The following is a 23417-nucleotide window of genomic DNA, read 5'->3' as shown; positions in this document are numbered from 1 at the left end:
ACAACGATTAATAAAAGTTATTAAAAACCGAAAGAACTGCGGATGCTGAAAATCAGGAACAAAAATGTTGCTGGAAAAGCTCAAACAGGTATCGTGAAGGAGAATACAGAGTTAACGTTTCAGGTCCAGTGACCCTTCCTCAGAACACACTCCAGTGAGAAATAATAAATTGTTGATTGGTTGTATAGGTTGCATTGATGGAAAAAGTGTTTGTGAAAGCTTTTTGTCTTGAACTTATCAACAATTTCAAAAGAATACCAAATGTAAAAAGGGAATATGTTTTTATACCTCCGAACAAACTATGCTGATTGGTACATGTGTAAACCAATGCATCTACCTGAGGCCCCTTTGAGTGGCAGACATGGATTAACATATCCATCTCTATGCCATTACCGTCAAGGACAAGAGACCATGTCTGACTGAAAGAAGCCAGCATACCACAGCAGCAACAGGACCATGCACACTTAAATATTGGACAGTTTTATCAGCTTGTTAAAGTGCACAACTACAAACAAAACAGCAGAAGCTTTCTGCTATATACACTGGAGGTCACCAATCCCACAGCAACAAATCAAGTCAAAGTTTCTCACTACCATCACATCTCATCTCTGACTACCCCAGAGATCCTCAATATCATAGATGCCCACTCCTCAGCCAATTCATAATCATTCAATTTTACTGCAGAAGCAATTGCTGGCACTGTGTACAGGAAAGGCTACAGGTGCTAACATCTTTACTGTTTTCCTTGTGCACCAGAACATTTACATTACTGGCATGTGCAAGACAACACAAATATTTTGCTCTATATGCAAAAGCTTTACAAATGCAGCCTGGTCAATTACTGCTACATCAGTTTATTCTCAATCGTTGATGATAGTATCAAGCACCATTTGCTTAGCAATAACCTTTTCACTGAAGCTCAGTTTTGGTTCTACCAGGATCTCAATCCAAACTTCATTACTGCCGTAACCCAAACAGGGTCTAGAGAGCTGAATTCTAAAAGCGAGAGAGAGTGACTGCCTTTTGTCATCAATGTAGCATTTGACGGAGCATCAATGACTTTAGTTTTACTAAAGTCCCATGTGAATCAAGACTAAACTACATAACTAGCACAAAGATAGATATTTCTTAACACAAAGAATTGTGGATGCTAGAAATGTGGAAGAAAACAAATTGCTGGAAGAACTCAGGAGGTCTGGCAGCCTCTGCGGCAAGAAGCAGAATGAATGGTGAGTCTAGAAACTCTTCTTCAGCACAGTTCTGAAGATGGGTCACTAGACTTGAAACATTAACACTACAAAAGTATCATTCATTATTCCTCAGATAATGACATGGCCCACAGTCAGGCTGGGCAATTGCCAAATATACATGTCACACAAAATGCCAAAACAATAAGCATTGCCAGCTGGAGAATCTAGTCAATTCCCTTAATATTCAATGTCAATGCTATGTTGAAAATACTGAATTCATATCAGAGCCCGTAAGTTTCTCGATCACAAACTGAGCCAGCCAGCCCCATTAATACTGTAGCTCCAGTGAGTCAGCAGTCTGGATTTCAGCAGCCAGTAACAATGCGCCCAACTCCTCAAAGCATGACCACCATTTTCAAAGTAAAGCCAGCAGTGTCATCAAACACCCTTGACCTGTCTTAATGAGCACAATGCCAGGAAAGCTAGAGAAGTTAATTATCTAGCACAAGGCATCCTACTTAATCAGCACCCATTCAACAGATTACACATTCACCAAACCTCTCCACCATCAGCACATAGCAATAGCAGTGTACACCATCTACAACATGCATTGATTCATTCACCGAGGTTCCTTCCAAAGTGGTGATGTGTTACCTAATAAAATAAGAGCTATAGACACATGGGAATTAAGTCAGTGTTCGTTCAGTTACTGGGTGAACTCCCTGAAATTGCTGCCTAACTATTTATTTTAATTCACTCATGGGGTGCAGGCATCACTCGCAAGATCAGCATTTATTGCCCATCTCTAGTTGCGTGAAGTGGTGGTGGTGAGTTGCCCTCTTCAAGGGCAGTCCATGTGCTGCAGGGAGACCCGTAATGTCATTAACAAGGATGTTCCAGAATTTTGACAGAACGACAAAAGTATACATCACCATTCCTTCAAAATCAGGGTGGTGAGTGGCTTGGGGAAAAACTTACAGATGGCAATGTTCCCATGTAACTGCTGCCATTCCCATTCCTTCTAGATGGAAGTGTTTATGAGAAACAAAAATTTCACACTGAATGTCTCCAGTGCATCTTGTGAACAGTATTCAGTGCTGCTACTGGGCAGGGGCAGAGGGGACAGCGACTGCGAAAACACACGCACAACAGAACAGAGAGACAGTAACAGAGGTCTCAATCAAGTGTTATCCTGGTTGGTGTTAAGCTCCTTCAGTTTAGTTGGAACTGCACTCTGTCACACTCCTGGCTCGTGCCTTCTCAATGGCGGGCAAGCTTTGGGAAGACAGAATGAAATGCAGTATTCCTAGTCACTCACTTCCTCTTGTAGGCACTGTAATCATACAGCTAGTTTCGTTCAATTTCTGGTCAATGGTATCCTCTAGGATATTTATGATTGGATGTGGCAAGACTGCAGAACTTCAATCTGATTCACTGCTGTTGTTATATCGGTTCACTGTGCCTACTGCTTGATAGTTATGCTATTTCACATGTAAGTAGTCCTATTTTTAGCTTTGCCAGTCAATACCTGGTCCTCGCCTGGCATGGCCTCCTGCACTCTTCATTGAACCTGGGTTGATCTCTTGGTTTCATGGTCATTCATGGATGCTCAGTCTTGAATTATTTGAAGTGACTGCGCCAAACTAAACAATGTAAGGTTTTATCAATGCAAAGGAAGGACTTTGCCTCCTATTGCAAGGACTGCGTGATGGTCACTCTTACCAATAATGTTATGGACAGATGCATCTGCTGCAGGCAGACTTGGGAAGATGAGGTAGTGTTTTGCCTTCTTGGTGGTTTCCTCGCCACCAGCTGCGAATCCAGTCCAGCAGCATTATCCTTTAGGGCTAGATTAGTTCAATTTGTAGTACTACTGCAAAGCCACAGTGTCAGAGTTACACAGCATGGAAACAGACCGTTTGGTTTAACTCATTCATGGTGACCAGATATGCTAAACTGATCAAATCCCAGTTGCCAATATTTGGCCCATATCCCTGTAAACCCTTCCTTTCCATGTACCCATCCAGATGCCTTTTAAATGTTGTAATTGTACCAGCCTCCACCACCTTCTCTGGCAGCTCGGTCCATAGATGCACCATCCTCTGCATGAAAATGTTGCCCTTGAAGTCCCTTTTAAATCTTGCCATAACAACATAAACCTTCAGTGATTTACTATCACTGAAGACAATTAAAAGAACACATTCCAGTGATTCCCAAATCGAGTGAATGAATGAATATGCATTCTTGCCCCAAGACTTGGGATTTCAGACAATTCAGACTCAGCCCATCCCCAAAGTACAACTCCTTCCCACCAGCATCAGATGAAATTAACCCCTCTTTTTAGCACAAGTCTTTCAGCTTAAGTAACTATTCATTGACCCCATATTTACCTTGCATCCCAAACCCACTTACTTTCCTCTCCTCTGGAGCTGACCCCACTTAACCCCACCTCCCCCTTCAGACCCGACCCAAATAACCTCTACCCCCAGCCAAACCAGATTCTGTCCCTTATCTGCATGCTCTACCCTTCCAGGACACTAACTTGTATACTTACCTGTCAGTGACCATCAGACCTTTAAATTTCAAGTTATAGCAGCGGATTGCTATGAAAAGGGGACATAATTTCCCTTCATTTCCGTACTCAGGATTCCCTCAATCCTGAACGGAAACTAGCTTTCTTTCTTAAAGAGGGCGGACTCAGGTACGCTCAGAATAGTACCTGTTTGTTTTGGAATGAAAGACATTTTTCATTCTTAAAAACTAGGTCTAGCTGACAGTGTAACAAATACAAGAGGTCCACCAGTCCTTTGTACTACACAAGCATTAAACATTTTGAGGCAAATTATTAAGTGAAAAAGACAGTAAATCTGTACCAAGAATATTACAATGCATTACACAAAAATAGCTTGATTATACTTACTATATTCGAGGTGGTCATATTCCTGTTGTTTCTGAGTGGCCTGGCACGCTCTGAATCAGTGGAACGATTCTCACTTCCCTCTTTCTTCATTCCATGCATATTGTACTTCTCTGGATTTTAATAAAATGATACCTCATTCAGAACTAACAGAAACCTGAACAAATTCTTTATTGTATTGCTACATGAAGGGAAATGGAATACTTGTTATTTTGAATAATCAATGAATTTCCAGATCAGGGTGTATATTAGAGTACCAAATTCTACTGTTCTGCAATGAACCTCATTCTCGTATCAAATGATCACCCAAGTATGCCATTCATTTTCTATTTCATAGCCCAAATTTTATATTTGTTAAAATGAGTATTTCAGGTTTATGGTCAAATTTGCCCTGAACATGGACAGATTTTTACTGGCTGGTAACAAGGAGTTAGTGATGGATGATCTCAGGGAAGGGAGTGTCACATTTCTAAGTCAAGTCGCTAGTAAAATGGAAAAGGTGTTGCGTGTCTTAAAAAAATATTAAGATAGGCTGTGACTAGTGATGTTCCACGGGGATCAGTGCTGGGACCTGAGCTGCTTGTGGTTGACAAATGATTTGAAGGGAAATGTGGCTGGTATAATTAGTAAGTCTGTGGATGATACAAAGATTGGTGGAGTTGCAGATAGTGGAGGAGGATTTTCAGAAGATACAGCAGGTATAGACAGTTGACAACATAGCCACCAAAAAAAAAATAGAAAAACAAAAGCAGATGGATTTTAATCAGGACAAATGTGAGGTGGTGAATTTCAGAAGGTCAAGTACAGGCAGAAATTAGTGAATAGCAGGACCCTTAGGGATATCGGTATCAAGAGATCTGGGTGTGCAGGTCCCTAGATCACTAAAAGGTGGGCAGCGTTAGTAGAAAAGGTTATAAACAAAAAGAAAGGCGGCCTTTGGCATGCATGCTTTCATTGGGAGGGGCATTGAATAGAAGGATAGGCAAGTTATGCTGCAGCTTTACAGAACTTCAGTTAAGCCACACTTGGAATATTACACGCAGTTCTGGTCACCACACCACCAGAAGGATGTGGATGCTTTGCTGAGGGTACAGAAAAAAGGTTTACCAGGATGTTGCCTGGTATGGGGCATTTTAGCTAGGTTTGATAGACTGTGCTCATTTTCAGTGGAAATCAGAAGCTTGAGGGATGACCTAATAGAAGTTTATCTATGCCATTCATAATCTTTTAGAGTGGAAAATATGAGGCTTTTTCACAAGGTGGAGGATCAATTGCTAGGGGAATCAGGTTCAAGGTGTAGGGGAGGAAGTTTAAAAAGATGCGCAAGGTACATTTTTCACACAAAGGGTGGTGAGTGCCTGGAACATCCTTCCAGAGGTGGTGGTGGAAAGAGACAATAGCAGCATTCAAGCAGTATCTGGACGAATATATGAATAGGAAGGGAAGGGGGTAAACGGATCCTGTAAGTTTTAGTATAGAAGGGCAAAATGTGTTGGCACAGGTTTGCAGGGTCAAAGGGTCTGTTCATGTTCTGTATTGTTCTTTGTTCTAACTGAATGAGGCCAAACAGATGAGGCATTCTTAAACAGATTTAATTCCATTAGTTGCACTGAATTTGACCTCTATCATAAGGAATTTAAAAAGCATCCTACTTTACTGCCCCACTTAGCTCCCTCTCAGGAATTCAAAATGGGCTACAGCCAAACTGAACCTGGACCAAAAATGGTACATCAGGCTCAGTTTCTGACTTCCAAAACCACTCCAAATACCTGCATCCAGCTATCACCATCTCACCTACATTCCCCCAGCCCCACTACCCCACCACTCCCCAACTTTTATTTGTGAGCTCCTTTGCTCTTTCTCAGTCCTGATGAAGGATGTAAACCCGAAACATCAACTTTCTTGATCCTCTGATGCTGCCTGACCTGCTGTGTTCCTCCAGGTGCACACTGTATTGACCCAATCAATAAAGGCCTCCACAACATTTCTCTTGTTAACATTTTGGATCCAGTGACCCTTCCTCAGAACTGATGGTGGCTAGGAAATCATCAGTTTATAATGCAGAAAATAGGTCCCAAAATTATTGAGCTCTATGTTGAGTCTGGAGGGCTGCAGGGTACCCAAGGAGAAAATGAGGTGTTGTTCTTCCAGCTTGTGTTGAGCTTTGCTGAAGCAAGCCAGAGACAGATGTTGGCCAGGGGACAGGATGATGCATTAAAGTGGCGGGTCAATAGGTAGTTGAGGGTCTTTTTTGCAAGCAGAATGTAGATGTTCTGCAAAGCCATCACCCAGCCTATGCTGCTTGTCTGCAATGTAGAGGGGACCACGTCTTGAGCAACAAATGCAGTAGACTAGATTCTCAGAAGTGCAGGTGAAGTGTTATTTCACCTGGAAGGTATGTTGGGCCCTTGGATACTGGGGAGGGAGATAAATGGGCAGGTGTTGCACCTTCGACAGTTACAGAGGAAGGTGCGGTATAGCTGGGGGTGTCGGTAGTGAAGCAAGTGCGAACGAGGGTGTCCCAGACGGAACAGTCCCCGCAGAAGGCAGACAAGGTGGCAGAAATGGCATCTGAACCACTTCTGGTTGAGCAGCAGTGCGAGCTTGGAGCAGGAGCCTGTCAGGAAGCCGGAGAGTCACTGTTTTTGAATCTACAAAAAGCTTACCTCGTGAATAGGTGGAGGTACGCCGAGCAGGAGCAGACACAGGACTGGTGAGTGAGTAAGTGAGGTAATATATTTGTGTGGTTGCGTTACCCAAAACACTACTCCGGTAGTGTCTCCCACCCATCCTCCTCCTACCAAAAAAAGGTTCTGTGCCTTATTAGTAAGGTAGCAAGTTTATTTTTTAATCTATATTTTTAACAGTCTTGGGAATTTAGAATAATGGGAACGGAGATCAGAGCAGTTGAATGTTCCTCCTGCAGAACGTGGGAGGTAAGGGACACCACTAGTGTCCCTGCTGACTACATCTGCGGGAAGTGCACCCAACTCCAGCTCCTTGAAAACCGTGTTAGGGAACTGGAGCTGGAGCCGGAGCCGGGTGAACTTCGGATCATTCAGGAGGCAGAGGGGATTATTGAGAGGAGTTACAGGGAGGTAGTCACTCCTCAGGTACAAGAAAAGGGCAGATGGGTTACGGTCAAAGGACGGAAAGGGAACCGGCAGGTAGTGCAGTGATCCCCTGTGGCCATTCCCCTCAACAAGTAGTATACCGTTTTGGATACTGTTGGGGGGGGGGGGGGGGAGAAGAGAGACTTACCAGGGGAAAGCAGTGGGGCTCAAGTCTCTGGCACAGAGTCTGTCCCTGCTGCTCAGAAGGGAAGGGAGAAGAGGAGCAGAGCAGTAGTCATTGGGGACTCCATAGTTCGGGGGACAGATAGGAGGTTCTGTGGGGACGAGAGACACTCACAGTTGGTGTGTTGCCTCCCAGGTGCCAAGGTGCATGATGTCTCTGGTCGTGTTTTTGGGATCCTTAAGGGGGAGGGGGAGCAGCACCAAGTCGAGAGAGGAGTTGAAAACGTGGCTACAGGGATGGCGCAGGAGGGTTTTGGCATCTTGGATAATTGGGGCTCTTTCTGGGGTAGGTGGGACCTCTACAAGAGAGATGGTCTTCACCTGAACCAGAGGGGTACCAATATCCTTTTTTTTTGGGGGGGGTGGGAATTTGCTAAGGCTATTCGGGTGGGTTTAAACTAATTCAGCAGGGGGATGGGAACCAAAATTGTAGTTTGACTATAGAAAAAGGTTGAGAGTAGGGTGGTCTGAAATAAAGTTTCAGGGAAGCAAGATGGCATTGGCAAGCAAGAAGTTGGTTTGAAGTGTGTCTGCCAGGAGCGTCCGGAATAAGGTGGGTGAACTTGCAGCATGAGTTAGTACCTGGGACTTCGATGTTGTGGCCGTTTCGGAGACTTGGCTAGAGCAGGGACAGGAATGGTTGTTGCAGGTTCTGGGATTTAGATGTTTCAGTAAGAACAGAGAAGATGGTAAAAGGGGCGGAGGTGTGGCATTGTTGGTCAAGGACAGTATTACAGTTGCAGAAAGGAGGTTTGGGGACTCGTCAACTGTGTATGGGCTGAGGTTAGAAACAAGAAAGGAGAGGTCACCCTGTTGGGTGTTTTCTATAGGCCTCCGAATAGTTCCAGAGACGTAGAGGAAGGGATAGCAAAGATGATTCTCGATAGGAGAGAGAGAGAGAGGGTAGTTGTCATGGGGGACTTCAACTTTCCAAATATTGACTGGGAACACTATGGTTCGAGTACTATAGATGGGTCAGTTTTTGTCCAGTGTGTGCAGGAGGGCTTCCTGACACAGTATGTAGATAGGCCAACAAGGGGCGAAGCCATATTAGATTTGGAACTGGGTAATGAGCCCAGCCAGGTATTAGATTTGGAAGTAGGTGAGCACTTTGGTGATAGCGATCACAATTCTGTTATGTTTACTTTAGTGATGGAAAGGGATAGGTGTACACCACTGGGCAAGAGTTATAGCTGGGGGAAAGGCTGGGAGATTAGGCAAGATTTAGGGAGCATAGGATGGGGAAGGAAACTGCAGGGGATGGGCACATTAGAAATGTGGAGCTTATTCAAGGAAAAGCTCCTGTGTGTCCTAGATGCGTGTGTACCTGTCAGGCAGGGAGGAAGCTGTAGAGCGTAGGAGCTGTGGTTTACGAAGGAGGTGGAATCACTGGTCAAGGGGAAGAAGGCAACTTATGTTAGGATGAGATGTGAAGGCTCAGTTAGGGCACTTGAGGGCTACGAGGTAGCCAGGAAAGACCTAAAGAGAGAGCTCAGAAGAGCCAGGAGGAGACATGAGAAGTTGTTGGCAGATAGGATCAGGGTAAACCCTAAAGGCTTTCTATAGGTATTTAAGGAATAAAAGAATGACGAAAGTAAGACTAGGGTCAATCAAGGATAGTAGTGGTAAGTTGTTTGTGGAGTCAGAGGAGATAGGGGAAGCACTAAATGAATATTTTTCAACAGTATTCACTCTAGAAAACGACAATGTTGTTGAGGAGAATACTGAAATACAGGCTACTACACTAGGTGGGATTGAGGTTCACAAGGAAGAGGTATTAGAAATCCTACAGAGTGTGAAGATAGATAAGTCCCCTGGGCCGGATGGGATTTATCCTAGGATCCTCTGGGAAGCCAAGTAGGAGATTGCCGAGCCTTTGGCATTGATCTTTAACTCGTCATTGTCTACAGGACTAGTGCCAGATGACTGGAGGATAGCAAATGTGGTTCCCCTGTTCAAGAAGGGGAGTAGAGACAACCCTAGTAATTATAGGCCGGTGAGCCTTACCTCAGTTGTTGGTAAAGTGTTGGAAAAGGTTATCAGGGATAGGATTTATAATCACCTAGAAAAGAATAAATTGATTAGGGATAGTCAGCACGGTTTTGTGAAGGGAAGGTCATGCCTCACAAACCTTATTGAGTTCTTTGAGGTGGTGACCAAACAGGTAGATGAGAGTAAATCGGTTGGTGTGGTGTTCGATAAGGTTCCCCACAGTAGGCTATTGTACAAAATGCGGAGAAATGGAATTGTGGGAGATACAGCAGTTTGGATCGGAAATTGGCTTGCTGGAAGAAGCCAGAGGGTGGTAGTTGATGGGAAATGTACATCCTGGAGACCAGCTACTAGTGGTGTAATGCAAGGGTCGGTGCTGGGTCCACTGCTGTTTGTCATTTTTATAAATGACCTGGATGAGGGTGTAGAAGGATGGGTTCGTAAATTTGTAGACGACACTAAGGTTGGTGGAGTTGTGGATAGTGATGAAGGATGCTGTAGGTTGTAGAGAGACATAGATAAGCTGCAGAGCTGGGCTGAGAGGTGGCAAATGGAGTTTAATGCAGACAAGTGTGAGGTGATGCACTTTGGTAGGAGTAACCAGAAGGCAAAGTACAGGGTTAATGGTAAGATTCTTGGTAGTATAGATGAGCAGAGAGATCTCGGTGTCCATGTACACAGATCTTTGAAAGTTGCCACCCAGGTTGACAGGGCTGTTAAGAAGGCATACAGTGTTTTAGCTTTTATTAATAGAGGGATCGCGTTCCGGAACCAAGAGGTTATGGTGAAGCTGTACAAAACTCTGGTGCGGCCGCATTTGGAGTATTGTGTACAGTTCTGGTCACCGCATTATAAGAAGGATGTGGAAGCTTTGGAAAGGGTGCAGAGGAGATTTACTAGGATGTTGCCTGGCATGGAGGGAAGGTCTTATGAGGAAAGGCTGAGGGACTTGAGGCTGTTTTCGTTAGAGAGAAGAAGGTTGAGAGGTGACTTAATTGAAACATATAAAATAATCAGAGGGTTAGAAAGGGACAGCCTTTTTCCTAGGATGGTGACAGCGAGCACAAGGGGACATAGCTTTAAACTGAGGGGTGAAAGATATAGGACAGATGTCAGAGGTAGTTTTACTCAGTAGTAAGGGAATGGAACGCTTTGCTTGCAACGGTTGTCGATTCGCCAACTTTAGGTACATTTAAGTAGTCATTGGATGAGCATATGGACGTACATGGAGTAGTGTAGGTTAGATGGGCTTCAGATCGGTATGACAGGTCGGCACAACATCAAGGGCCGAAGGGCCTGTACTATGCTGTAACGTTCTGTTCTACGATGATCTTCTGGACATGGATGCCGGTGGGGCAGTCGGTAAGGACATGGGGAACCCTATTGCTGTTGCAGGAGGGAAGAGGAGGGCGAGGGCAGAAGTGTAGGAGATGGGTGGGTCCCAGTTGACAGCCCTGTCAACAATGGTGCTGGGGAATCCTGCCACCTGAATGGCCAGGGAACAGGATGGTGCAATCTGTCTCTGGTTTGCTTCAGTGTTCCAGCGAAGTTCAGCACAAGCTGGAAGAACAACACCTCATTTTCCTCTTGGGGACCCTGCAGCCCTCTGGACCCAATCTTGTTCAATAGCTTTAGGGCTTAAAATCTGCCATGTCCTAGCTCCCTACCCCATACACCTGGCCTTGTTATCACAGCTTGCCATTATACCACCTGTTGTTAGTCACCAGTAGTCCCCATCAACAACTATTCACCCTCCCAGCCTGATTATTAGAAACTCCTTTGCCTGTCCAACCCTCTTCTTCTGGGCTCTATCCTATCATGTACTCCCTACCCCATCCACCTCTCTATTTTCTGCTTATAAACTGACATTTTCCCAGCTACCATCAGTTCAGAGGAAGGGTCACCAGATTGAACTAATGATCTCATTAATTCTATCAAGAGAATACAACAAAAATTAAGAATCTGATAACGGGACAGAAAATACGAATGCTGAACCCTGACCATAGGAAAATGATGCTTTGAGTAATTTGGCTACAACAAAAGACGTACAACATTCTAACTTGCACCACAGCTTTTGCTAAATAGGGATATCTTAAACAACTCTTGGCAAATTCCAATTTATACATACAGAACCTGAAATATGTTCAGCAGAATAGAAACATGGAGAGTAGATTATTATAGGGGGCAATTATTTCAGTTGGTTCAACAGCTTGTGTGCAAATCAAATTAAATGCCAAAAGCATATTTAATTCCCATTCCAAAATGAGACACTCAGGTACCCATTCACTAAATCAAAAAAAAGTTTAAAAAGTAGTCACAGCACACTCTGCTACAGCTCGTAAATAATCACTAACGATCTGACTTTGAACAGAGAATTGAAGAATAATAATAGACTATTTATTCATACCACTTTCACATTTCATTGATCCACTCCTGGTTTTAGGTCGTAAGGCATGAGCATGAACCTCCATAATGTCACTCGCCTCTGTCTTTACGCATCCCACCTACCAATTAAAACAATTCAGATCTAATGTGAAACACAGAAATTTCTGCCAGTCATTCAACAATTTTGAAACTGCTAGAATTAGAAGTGGTTGAGCTTATTTTTACATGCACATCTGAACCTCAGATTTGGTTGACTCATCTGGAAACTTGTCAGTCGACTGGAGTTGAAACTTAAAACAGACAGCACCAATTTCAGAAATTTTGGGAGGCGCTTGGAATTGGAGAATTTGTACATAGGTCTTCAATTCAGTTAAGAAGACAAAGATTACACCATAGTCAAGAGCCTAGCCTGGAATGCTAGCTTGCAGTGCAGTGTGATGCCAACAGCATAGGCTCAATTCCCACATCAGCTGGGGTTACCATGAAGGGCTCTCCTAGTTATGAATCAGACCAGAGCCCGTTAAAATATTTTAAGGTAGCCTAGACCCTAATTTTTGCTTCTTTCAAAGGCAAATTTGAAGTGCCGAATCCCAGTTGCAATGCGACAATTTATTAAACACTAGCTAAAATACAAATAAAAAAGAACAAACTTAATACAACTTAACAAAATAGGTACAGTGGCTATTACTAATTCATTGTTCCAGTTTAGTAGCATCCAAAAAAATACATCCTTTGGCAAAAAGGCAAATTCAGAGATTCTCAAACGCAATTCTCCACTTTAGGACAGGAGAAAACATCAAGAGAAAATTCAGACAGCATAGCAGTGAGGAGATATTTACTGAAGCTTCCAACTCTTGAGACTCCAACAGCTTCTGATGCTATTGAAAAACCAAAATCCAAAAATCCTGATCTGAGGGAGCCAGCTACACCCATTCAGGCTGTTAAAAATCCAAGGCCACCCAAGCTATTTACTCCAGGTGGTTTGACAGAATTTGTCAGACTGTTTGTCATCTTTGCCTTGCAATCTCAAAACAAATACCAAACAGGACAAAACAATCTCTTAAAGCCACAGCATTGTCACATGCTCAGCCTCTCCATTTACCTGAAGCATGATGGTTCTCAAGTCAAACCACCAGTACCCTCTCTCCAATGAGAGCAACCCTGCAATCCAGGAGGACTGTGGCGATTTTACTTTTAGCACCTGTTTGTCATTACAGGAAACATATTTCATCACTTTATTAGGAAGATGCCAGGATTAAATAACTATTTGTCAGGAGACATTCAGATACTATTTCTAATGCAAAGTTGACTGGGAGAATTCAGAAGCGTTTTTAGAACTTGAACAGTCAAAGGTTGACTGAATGGTGACAAAGTATCAATTAAATCATTAATATGCAGCTACAAAAAATTCATTTTTTTTAAAACACAGAAGCAGAAAAGGCAACATGGAAAAACATTTGAAGACAAGAAGAGGTCATGGGAAAAGATGATAAACACCATTTCGCAATGCAAGAAAAAGTGATTTTGGGAGGTGTATCTGGACCAGATCAGGGCAAGGGCACAAATCAAATACATTACAGTACTCAAACTGGAATCGAAATGGGATAGCAAGAGAAGAACAAAAACAAATTGCTGAAAAATTTCAGCAGATCTGACAGCATCTGAGAGAAATCAGTTAACATTTCCAGCCCAGTACGCCTTCCTCAGAGCTAGTTCTGTGCAGTAGATATTTCTTGTGCAGAAGAGCAGGCATGGGCCAGAGGTAGGGAATACATGAGTGAGGAGGATCATGGTGTCATACAGCACAGAAACAGATCGTGACCCAACTTGTCAATGCCAACCAGGTTTCCTAAACTGAAATAGCCCCATTTGTCTGTGTTTGGCCTATAAACCTCGAAAAACTTTTCCTATCCATGCATCTATCCAAATTTCTTTTAAATGCTGTAATTGTAATAGCCTCTACCAGTCCCTCTGGGAGCTTGTTCCATCTACCAATCACCCTCTGAAAGTGCTGCTCCTCAGGTCCTTTTTAAGTCTTCCCCTCTCACCTTAAACTTATGCCCTTTAGATCTGGACTCCCCCAACCCGGGAAAAGACTTTGTCTATTTATCCTATCCATGCCCCTTGTGATTTTATAAACGTCTATAAAAAGGTCACTTCTCAACGTCTGACATTCCAGGAAAAACAGCTCTGGCTTATTTAGCCTCTTCCTATTGCTCAAAACCTCCAACCCTGGGAACATCTTTGTAAATCTTTTCTGAACCCTGTCAAGTTTAACAATTTTTCCTACAGCAGGTGACCAGAACTAAAACCAGTATTCCAAAAGTGGCCTAACCAATGTCCTGTACAGCCACAACACAACCTCAACTCCTACTCTCGCTGCACTAATCAGTAACAGCAGGTATACTAAATGCCTTCTTCACTATCCTATCTACCTGGGGCTCCGCTTTCAAGGAACTAGGAACCTGCATGCCATGGTCTCATTGTTCAGCAGCACATTCCAAGACCTTACCATTAAGTGTATAAGTCCTGCCCTGATTTGCTCAAAAAAAATGCAGCACCTCACAATTATCTACATTAACCTCCATCAGCCACTCCTCTGTCCATTTGCCCATCTGATTAAGATCCCACTGTACGGTGAAGTAACTTTCTTCGCTGTCCACTACAACCTCCAATTTTGCATTCATTTACAAAGTTACAAACCAAATCATTTATATAAACGGCAGAAAGCAGTAGATCCAGCACCAGTACTTGCCACACACTTGATCACGGGCCTCCAGTCTGAAAAGCAACACTCAACCACCATCCTCTGACTTCTACCTCTGAGCCAGTCCTATATCCAAGTGGCTAGTTCTCCCTGTGTTCCATGTGATCTATCCTTGTTAACCAGTCTGCCGTGAGGAACCTCATCGAACCCTGTCAAAGTTCATATAGATCACATCCACTGCTCTGCCCTCATCGATCCTTCGAAAAACTCAAACAAGTTAGTGAGATAGGATTTCCCACGCAAAAAGCCATGACGACTATCCCTAATCAGGCCCAGACTTTCCAAATACATGTAAATCCTCTCCCTCTGGATTCCCTCCAACAATTGCCGAGCACTAATAAAAAACCAAAAGAACTGCAGATGCTGTAAATCAGGAACAAAAATGAAATTGCTGGAAAAGCTCAGTAGGTCTGGCAGCATCTGTGAAGGCTAAAAAAAGTTAACATTTCAGGTCCGGTGACCCTTCCTCCGAACAGCTGTTTTACACTTCACAAATGCTGCCAGACCTGAACTTTTCTCGCAACTTGGTTTTTGCCCACCACTGATATCAGACTCACCAGTCTATAGCCCCCTGGTATTTCCTTACCAGGATTCTTAAATTGTGGCACCACGTTAGACAACCTCCAATCTTCCAGCACCTCACCTGTGGCTATCAATGATACAAATATCTCAGCAAAGGGCCCAGCAATCACTTTCCTAGATTCCCACAGAAGGTTCCACCTTTATGCATTTTAAGGCATCCAGCACCTCTTCCACTCTAATATGAAGATTTTTCAAGATGTCACTGTTTATTTCCCCATATTCTCCATCTTCCACATCCCTCTCAGTGTTTACTGTGGAAAAATGCTCACTTAGATGGCCAGATACTATGGTTTCATACATCGGCAGCCTTGTTGATCTTTAAAAGGGTCCTATTCTTTCCCTAGTTACCCCTTCGTCTTTAATGAATTTGTAGGATCTTTCGGATTTTGTAACATAAAATCCCAACTCCTGTACTCCATGCTCTGACTGAAGGCAAGTATGCCAAATGCCTCCTTCACCACCACTGACTACCTATGATGCCACTCAATATACCCACACTCCTAGGTGTCTGTTCAACACCACTCCCCAGGGCCCTTTCATTGATATGCAAGTCCTGCCCAGCTTGTCTCACCCAAAAAAAAATGCAACAGCTCACATTTATCTGAATTAAACTCCAGTTGCCATTCCTCACCCTCTCTGTCCACTATACCGCTGATTTTGGGGTCATCAGCAAACTGACTAATCATGCCTCCTGTATTCTCAAATTCAAACTTGTTGTTAGGTCCCTTTTTCAGAGACCCTCAGACTTGACACAAGAGCAAGACACTGGCCTGGTTACAAAAACAATCTTTTATTATTAAGCAAGTACAAGCTGCAGAGGATCGCTGAACACAACCCAGCACAAAGTGCCGAGTATTGTGAGCAATTCTCCCCAAACAAGGGACAGTCCCCGCTTTTATACCCTTGGAATTGGCAGATTTGTAAAACAATTATTACATCTGAGAACAGGATACAGCTTTGATCATCAAGAAGTATATGATAATGTCAGGATGCGATTTCAAATGGTGACAACTGCCTGGCTTGATGAAAGGTCACTGATCTGGCCATTTCAGCAGAAAGAGGGGCAGGCAGCGAGGGTAGAGCCATAAAGATTACAGAGCTTAATGTTTTTTATGTTTACAGATGTTTCACAACCCTACATATGTTTCACATCCAATCCTATTCGGGCAGCAAGTTGAGAGAGTGTTCGTATACCCCTGTATGAGAAAATAAGGAGCATAACAATTCATGGGGTGTTAACCCATTAACATCACACTGTCTAATCAGAGATTGGTGTCCAGAACATACACAGGAATTTTTTCTTTATTTAGCAAAGAAACATGCAAAGCTGAGTAACAACATAGGGTTGGATTCAATTATTACAGATGTTTTAAATAAGGTTTTAAAGAAGGTTCCACAATAAAATTGAGGGACACAATAAAATATACAATTTGACAGCCTATGACACTACCGCAAATGGCAAAATCCAAGCCACTATCATGAACAGGACCTTAACACCAGGAATACCCAGTTGGCAGTCCAAAACTGAATTAATGTTTTTGCCAACTCCTGTTTTTAGATTCTTGTGGAATGGTAAAGATGATGCCTGTGTTGACTGAGGAATCAAGACAGCAACAGATTCAAGTGGCACACACTCAAGTCTTGAGGTCATCTAGTGCAGATTCTGAGCTCAACTCAACCAGGCAGATCTCACTTTCTCCTGGCCAAATTACAGGCCTGAATCCCAAAGAAGCAATGCCCTCCATTCTCCAATGAATATTACCAGAAGGTGTACCCGAGGAGGATCTTATCTTCCGTAAAAGGTGTGGCAAATACGCAGATCAACACATCGTTGTTTCTCTATCATTTTCAGGTTAAGATCACCTTTGAGTAAACTGAAGATTTGTTCAAGGACTTGCCAGAAATGTGGGTTTATGGTATGAGCAAGTTTTGAACTCCACAATAGTACCTGTTCACCGAAGCAGAAGATTCTTCCCTCATCCCAATGTAATTGTAATTGAAGTAGCTACGGTTTTAATAATAGGAAGTTGCAAGGACAGTCTACAATGCAATATAGACAAGTCATGCAACTGGTCGAAAATTTGGGCAGACGTGGGTGGCATAGTGGCTCACTGCTAAGCACTGCTGCCTCTCAGCTTCAGGGGTTGAGATGCAATTCCAGTCTTGGGTGACTGTGTTGAGTTAGCACATTCTCCCTGTGTCTGTATGGGTTTACTCTGGCTCCCTCCCACAATCCAAAGGTGTGCAGGTTAGGTGGATTAGCCATGCTAAAAAACTGCACCATAGTATGTGGTGAAGCAAGGACTCATTTGGGGTAGTCAGCATGGCTGTGTGTGGGAAAGTCTGTCTCAAATTTTATTGAAGTTTTTTTTTAAAAAAGAACAAGGGGGTGATCAAGAAAGTAGATGAGGACAGCGCAGTAGATGTTATCTATGTGGACTTTAGCAAAGCCTTTGACAAGTTAGCACATGATGGATTGTTAAGTAAGGTTAAATATCATGGGATCCAGGGACAGCTGGCCATTTCAGTACAAAATTGTTTGACAGTAAAGACAGAAAGTTGTTTTTCCAGATTGGAGAACTGTGAGCAGCAGTGTGCCGCATGGAACAGTGCTGGGTTCACTGTTGGTCGTGATTTATATAAGTGATTTGGATGATAATTTAGGAGGTGGGGTTACTAAGTTTGCAGATGACACAGGGATTGGTGGTATAGCGGACAGGGAAGGAGTTTATCTGGAAATACAGTGAGATCTCGAGCAACTGGGCCAGCGGGCTGAGGAATGTCAGACGGAGTTTGATTTAGATAAATCCAGGTGTTGCAATTTGGTAAGACAAACCAAGGCAGGACTTGCAGAGTCATCAGGGGCCCTGTGGAGTGTTATAGAACAAAAAGATCTAGGGGTACAGGTTCACAGCTCCTTGAAAGTGGAATCACAGGTAGACAGGGTGGTGAAGGCAGCTTTTGGCATGCTTGCTTCCATCCAACAGGGCATTGAGTTGGGATGTCTCATCGCAGCTGTACAAGACATTGGTGATGCGTCTTTTGCAATACTAGTCGCTCTACCATAGACAGGGTATTACTAAACTAGAAAGAATGTAGAAAAAGATTTACAAGGATGATATCTGGACCAGAAGGTTTGAGTTATAAGTAGAGGCTGGACAGGCTAGTGCTTTTCTCCCTACAGCATAGGACGGTACAGGGAAATCTTAGAGGTTCATAAAATCATAAGGGGCATAGATAAGGTAGACGGAGACTCCCCATAGTAGTGGGGTCCAAAACTAAATAGCACAGGTTTAAGATGAGAGGGAAGAGATACAAAAGGGTCCAGAGGGGCAATTTATTCCACAGAGGGTGGTGAGTGTGTCTGAAATGGGCTGTCAGAGGCTAGTACAATTTTGTCATTTAGACAGATACGGAGATAAATGGGATTGGTTTAAGTTGTTTAAAATAAAACAAAAAGGGCAGTATGGACAAGTTGGGCCAAAGGGCATGTTTCCATGCTGTAAACCTCTATGACTAGAGTATCTAGGGATTTGCCAGTTAGGTGGATTAACCATAGATCTGGGGATAGGGTCTGGGTGAGATTTTTTTCGGAGATTCCATGCTGGGCCAAATGGCCTCTTTCTGCACTAATTCTATGAGTGGGTGAGGAGAGGTTGAATGCTTGGAGGGAAAGGAAGTGCAGTGCTGTGTTCATCCAGCTAAGGGGTGTGCAGCATCAGATGAGGGATAGGGATAGGGTCAATGGGATGAGTCATTACAGTCACCAAGGAGCTACAGGTTTTAATTCTTGGGCAACCAACAATTCAGGTCACTTACCTGGAACTCACTTATGGCTCAAATGTGAACATCTTCTGAGGGCTCCAGATGATCAGATGCTTACATTGAGCAGATTAGCTCCTAAAGGACACCACTACAAGATTGGTGTGAGGCAGTTGGAAGAAAGGGGAAAAAAAACCAAACATACTTGACCTCAGATCTGCAGCCAGCAGATTGGTGAGAATATCTGTCCATCCGTGACACAATCAGCAAGAGCGTTCACCACACAGGCCTTGTGGTGAATAAGCTCCACTCTGCTGTATGGGACTATCACCATGCTAAACTGGGCAGGCTTCAAACAGATCTAGCAACTAAATACTGGGCAATCATTAGGCACTGTGGGCCATCAGAAACAGAATCATATTCCAACCTCATGCATATCCCCATTCAACCATTACTATCAAGTCAGGGGATCAACTGTGGTTCAATGGACAGTGCAGGAGAGCATACAAGAGCAGAACCAGACGTAGCTGAAAATGAGGGATCAACCTAGCAAAGCCACAAATCAGAACAACTTGCAAGCCAGACAGCATTAGCAGCAAGTGAGAAAGAGCTAAACAATCCCACCACCAATGTTTCATATGCAAAGTGCTGCCACATTCAGTCATGAATGATGGTGGATATTCAACAATTCACTGGAAGAGGCAACATCACAAATAACCACATCGTCAAGTGATGGAAAAAGTCCAGCACATCAATGCAAAAGATAACGCTGAAGCTTTTGCGACATACTTCAGCCAGAAGTGACAATTAAATCATCTGCCCTGTCTCCTCCAGTGGTCCCCAGCATGAGTGTGTTAGTCTTCGGCCACTTTAGATTCTCTCCATGTGATATCAAGAAAAGCTTGGAGACACTGGATACTGTCCTGACAACATTCTAGCAATAGTGCTATAGACTTATGCTCCAAGGAATGAGCAATAAATGCTGACTTAGCCAATAATACCCATATCCCACAGGAGGCTTTAAAAAAATCTAGCTACCTCTTAAAAAACATTCAAAGAACTCTGGTTCAACCATCTTTTCATCAGTTCTACAGAAAAATATTACTCCTTGATTTAAATATCTGAATTTACTGTTTTAAATATCACCCATTTAAAAGTTGACTCCTTACGTTCTCCCATGAGAATCATTGTCTCCACATCTATCCTGTCAGTTCACAATAATAACACACTATTTTTCTTTTACTTTGGTACTAACTTTAAAATTTCCAGTTAACCACAAATGATGGGCCTACCGTTGGAATGTATTTATCTGGTATATTTTAGAATGAAATATCACCTTAAAATGTTTGCCACTGCATCTTTAATCTTTCAACTTAATTTGAAAATTCACTTTGAAAGGGGCACTGCTTTCATGACTTCAAAATTTCCCCTCAATTAAATTTTTAAAAATCTGCCCCAGATCCACTCACCTCTCCCTCAAACAATGCAAAATTCAATTACACCATGAGGTCATTAAATCAATCCCATCTCATTGTCCACTATCTGCTCTCTGGTCAGCTCCAACTACAAACATGCTGTCCCAAGTCACAAGTCGCAAGTCGCAGACATTTGCTGAACTTCCTCATTTGTGGTCCTTTTGCCAGTCTTGATATTTTCAGTTGATAGATTAAATTCATCCATCAGCATCATGTCTTTCTGACAAGCTCTCATTATTTCCTAATTTAAACTCCCAGAAGCTTTTAGGAAGCTATACAACAACCCCAAGTGACTTGCTTCTACAATTTTTCATTCCTACCCAAAAAGTGTTTCACACCTGGTTATCCGAAACTTGGGTCATCATCGCTAATGTGCTAATAGCATACTCAGCCACAGAGCTCCCCCCTCCACCTTGACCGACTATCCACGGTTGCTTAAATATCCTGCATCCTTAAATTGTTATCATCAGGATCAGGGGTCCTTATTTGTGGGATGTGGGCATCGCTGGCTGGCCAGTGTTTATTACCTAACCCAGATGCCCTTGAGAAAGTGGTGGTGAGCTACCACCTCGAATAACTGCAGACCAGCTGCTGTGGGTTAACCCACAATGCCATTAGGGATTGAATTCCAGGATTTTGACCCAGTGACAGTGGAAGAGGAGCGACATATTGCAAGTCAGGACGGTGAGCCTCTTGAGACGAACTTGATTGTGTATTCCCATGCACCTATTGCCTTGTCCTTCCAGATGGAAATGGTCACGGGCTTGGAAGGTGCCGAGTATCTCAAATTAATTTCTGCAGTGCATCTTTGAGATAGTACACACTGCTGCTACTGAGCATTGGTAGAGGGAGTGGGTGTAGTGCAAATCAACCAGGCTGTTTTGTCCTGCATGGTGTCAAGCTTGAGTGTTACTGGAGCTGCACCCATCCAGGGAAGTGGGGAGTATTCCATCACACTCCTGACTTGTGCCTTGTAGATGATGGCCAGGCTTTCAAATGGCTGTCAATGGCAGCCTCGATATCGTCAAGAGCTGACACTCAGCTCAACTCTAGAATTCAGCTCTTTTGATCATGATTGACTCCAAGCTGTAACAAGGTCAAGAGCTGAGTTGCCCTGGTGGAACCCAACCTCAGGTGTCACTAAGCAGTGTGTTCCTCAGCAGGTGTTGCTTGATAATACTGTTGATGACAAATTCCATCACTTTACCAATGATCAAGTATAGACGGATGGAGCATTAATTGGCTGGATTGGATCTGTCCTGCCTTTTGTGTGCAGGACATACCTGGACAATATTCCACATCTTCAGGTATATACCAGTGTTAACACTGTGCTTTAATTGTGTGGCTAGAGGAGCAAGTTCTGATTGAGAATAACCTACATGTTTTGTTGCACTATTACTGTGCCAACAAGTGATGGCCAGAGCTAAGCAAACCTACAAGATCAGATTTAAGCTTTGCAGTCATGCAATATCCAGCTGTGAATGGTGATAGACAAATTAAAAAAAACTCACTGGAGTAAGACGCTCCACAAATATCCCTATCCTGAATGATGGGATAGCCCAGCACATCTGTGCAAAAGGCTGAAGCATTCAGTGATTTTCAGCCAGATGTGCCGAGTGGATGATCCATCTTGGCCTCCTCCAGTCATCACAGCATTACAGATGCCAATCTTCAGCCAATTCAGTTCACTCGATACTATATTTGGGGGAGGTGATAGCCCAGTGGTATTATTGCTGAGTTTTTAATCCAAAGCCCCAGATAACATTCTGTGGACGTTTGTTTGAATCCCGCCATGGCAGATGGAGGGGTTTGAATTCAATAAAAGAAATTGTGGAATTCAGAGTCTAGTGATAACCATGAATCCATTGTCAATTGTTGGAAAAACCCATCTGGTTCACTAATGTTGCTTAGGGAAGGAAACTGCCATCCTTGTCTGGACTGCTATGGATTTAGAGTCCCATGTAATGTGGCTGACTGAACTGCTTTCTGGGCAATTCAGGACAGGCAATAAATGCTCCCTAGCCATTCACACCCTAATCCCATGAACAAATGGAAAAAGAAAGAAAAGAAATGGTTGGAGACACTGGATACTGCAAAGACTATGGGCCCTGACAACCTTCTGGGAATATCCCCACTCATTTGACCCGAATTTCTTTTTCCTCTTTAAAAAAAAACGCAAGTCTCACACACTGCCCCTTTTGACCTATGCTATACATCATTAGCTAAGTAATTTTCTTGCAAAGCTGTCATACCATTTTGCCTCTCTGATGAAGTGTCTAGGCCCGAAACGCCAGCTTTTGTGCTGAGGTGCTGCTTGGCCTGCTGCATTCTTGCAGCTTCACACTTTGTTATCTTATATCATCTTGCCTTCTAAGTTTACATTTTCTCTCTCCAAAACTTTCCTCCTTCACCACACTACATCCTAAAAAGGCCTCGTTACAGCCCGTTATTCAATTCACCGAGAAATTGGTCCCAGCACAGTTCAAGCAAAGCCTGACCTGCTAGTCAACTTTGTTCACTACTACTGGTGCCAGTGCTCCACAAAATGAAAAACCATTTCAGTCACACCAAATCTGAGCCAACATTTTATTATTTGACATCATTTACTGTCAGCTTGCTCGTAACTCAGGTAGAAACCCAGAGATTATTACACTGAAGGATCTACTTTCTAATTTAGCTCTTAACTGACAGAACTTAAACAGCAGAACCTCATTCCTAGTCCTATCAAGGTTACTGGTACCAATATGGCCATCGACAATTCAATCCCTCTCTTCCTACTCCAACTTTCTCTCAAGCTCTATGGAGACATCCTTTATCCTACCATTGAGCAGGGTGCTTGTAACTAGCCTGCAAATATTAAGTCGTCTAAAAGTCCACTGAACAAACAAAAGGTTAAATCAGTTGAAGGTTTACTGGAGGGTTGTTACAGCAAATTTGTTTATTAGGTTGAGTTTGGTCCACACATTGACAACACTGGGGAAAGGTTCAGAAGAAAATTAGAGGAAATACATCTGATGAAAGGACATTACCAGATCTACCAGCTCTGTCTAG

At 43.2% G+C, this 23417-nt stretch overlaps 1 protein-coding gene across 3 annotated transcripts in view; it reads right to left on the bottom strand.

Annotated features, from left to right (window-relative positions):
- Window positions 1-23417, bottom strand: part of LOC125463014 (lysine-specific demethylase 5B-like) — a 212995-nt gene that overhangs the window by 169624 nt on the left and 19954 nt on the right. For all 3 annotated transcript variants that reach the window (XM_048553627.2, XM_048553631.2, XM_048553628.2), the window contains exons 6-7: window positions 11803-11899; window positions 4111-4220 (exon numbers count right to left, since the gene is read on the bottom strand). In XM_048553627.2, the coding sequence (XP_048409584.1) occupies window positions 4111-4220; window positions 11803-11899 (207 nt within the window). The remainder of the gene's footprint in view (window positions 1-4110; window positions 4221-11802; window positions 11900-23417) is intronic.

This window comes from Stegostoma tigrinum, chromosome 21 (genome assembly GCF_030684315.1).
Source record: "Stegostoma tigrinum isolate sSteTig4 chromosome 21, sSteTig4.hap1, whole genome shotgun sequence".
In the NCBI taxonomy this organism is placed as follows: Eukaryota; Metazoa; Chordata; class Chondrichthyes; order Orectolobiformes; family Stegostomatidae; genus Stegostoma; species Stegostoma tigrinum.
This window is presented reverse-complemented; position numbering and strand designations above follow the sequence as displayed.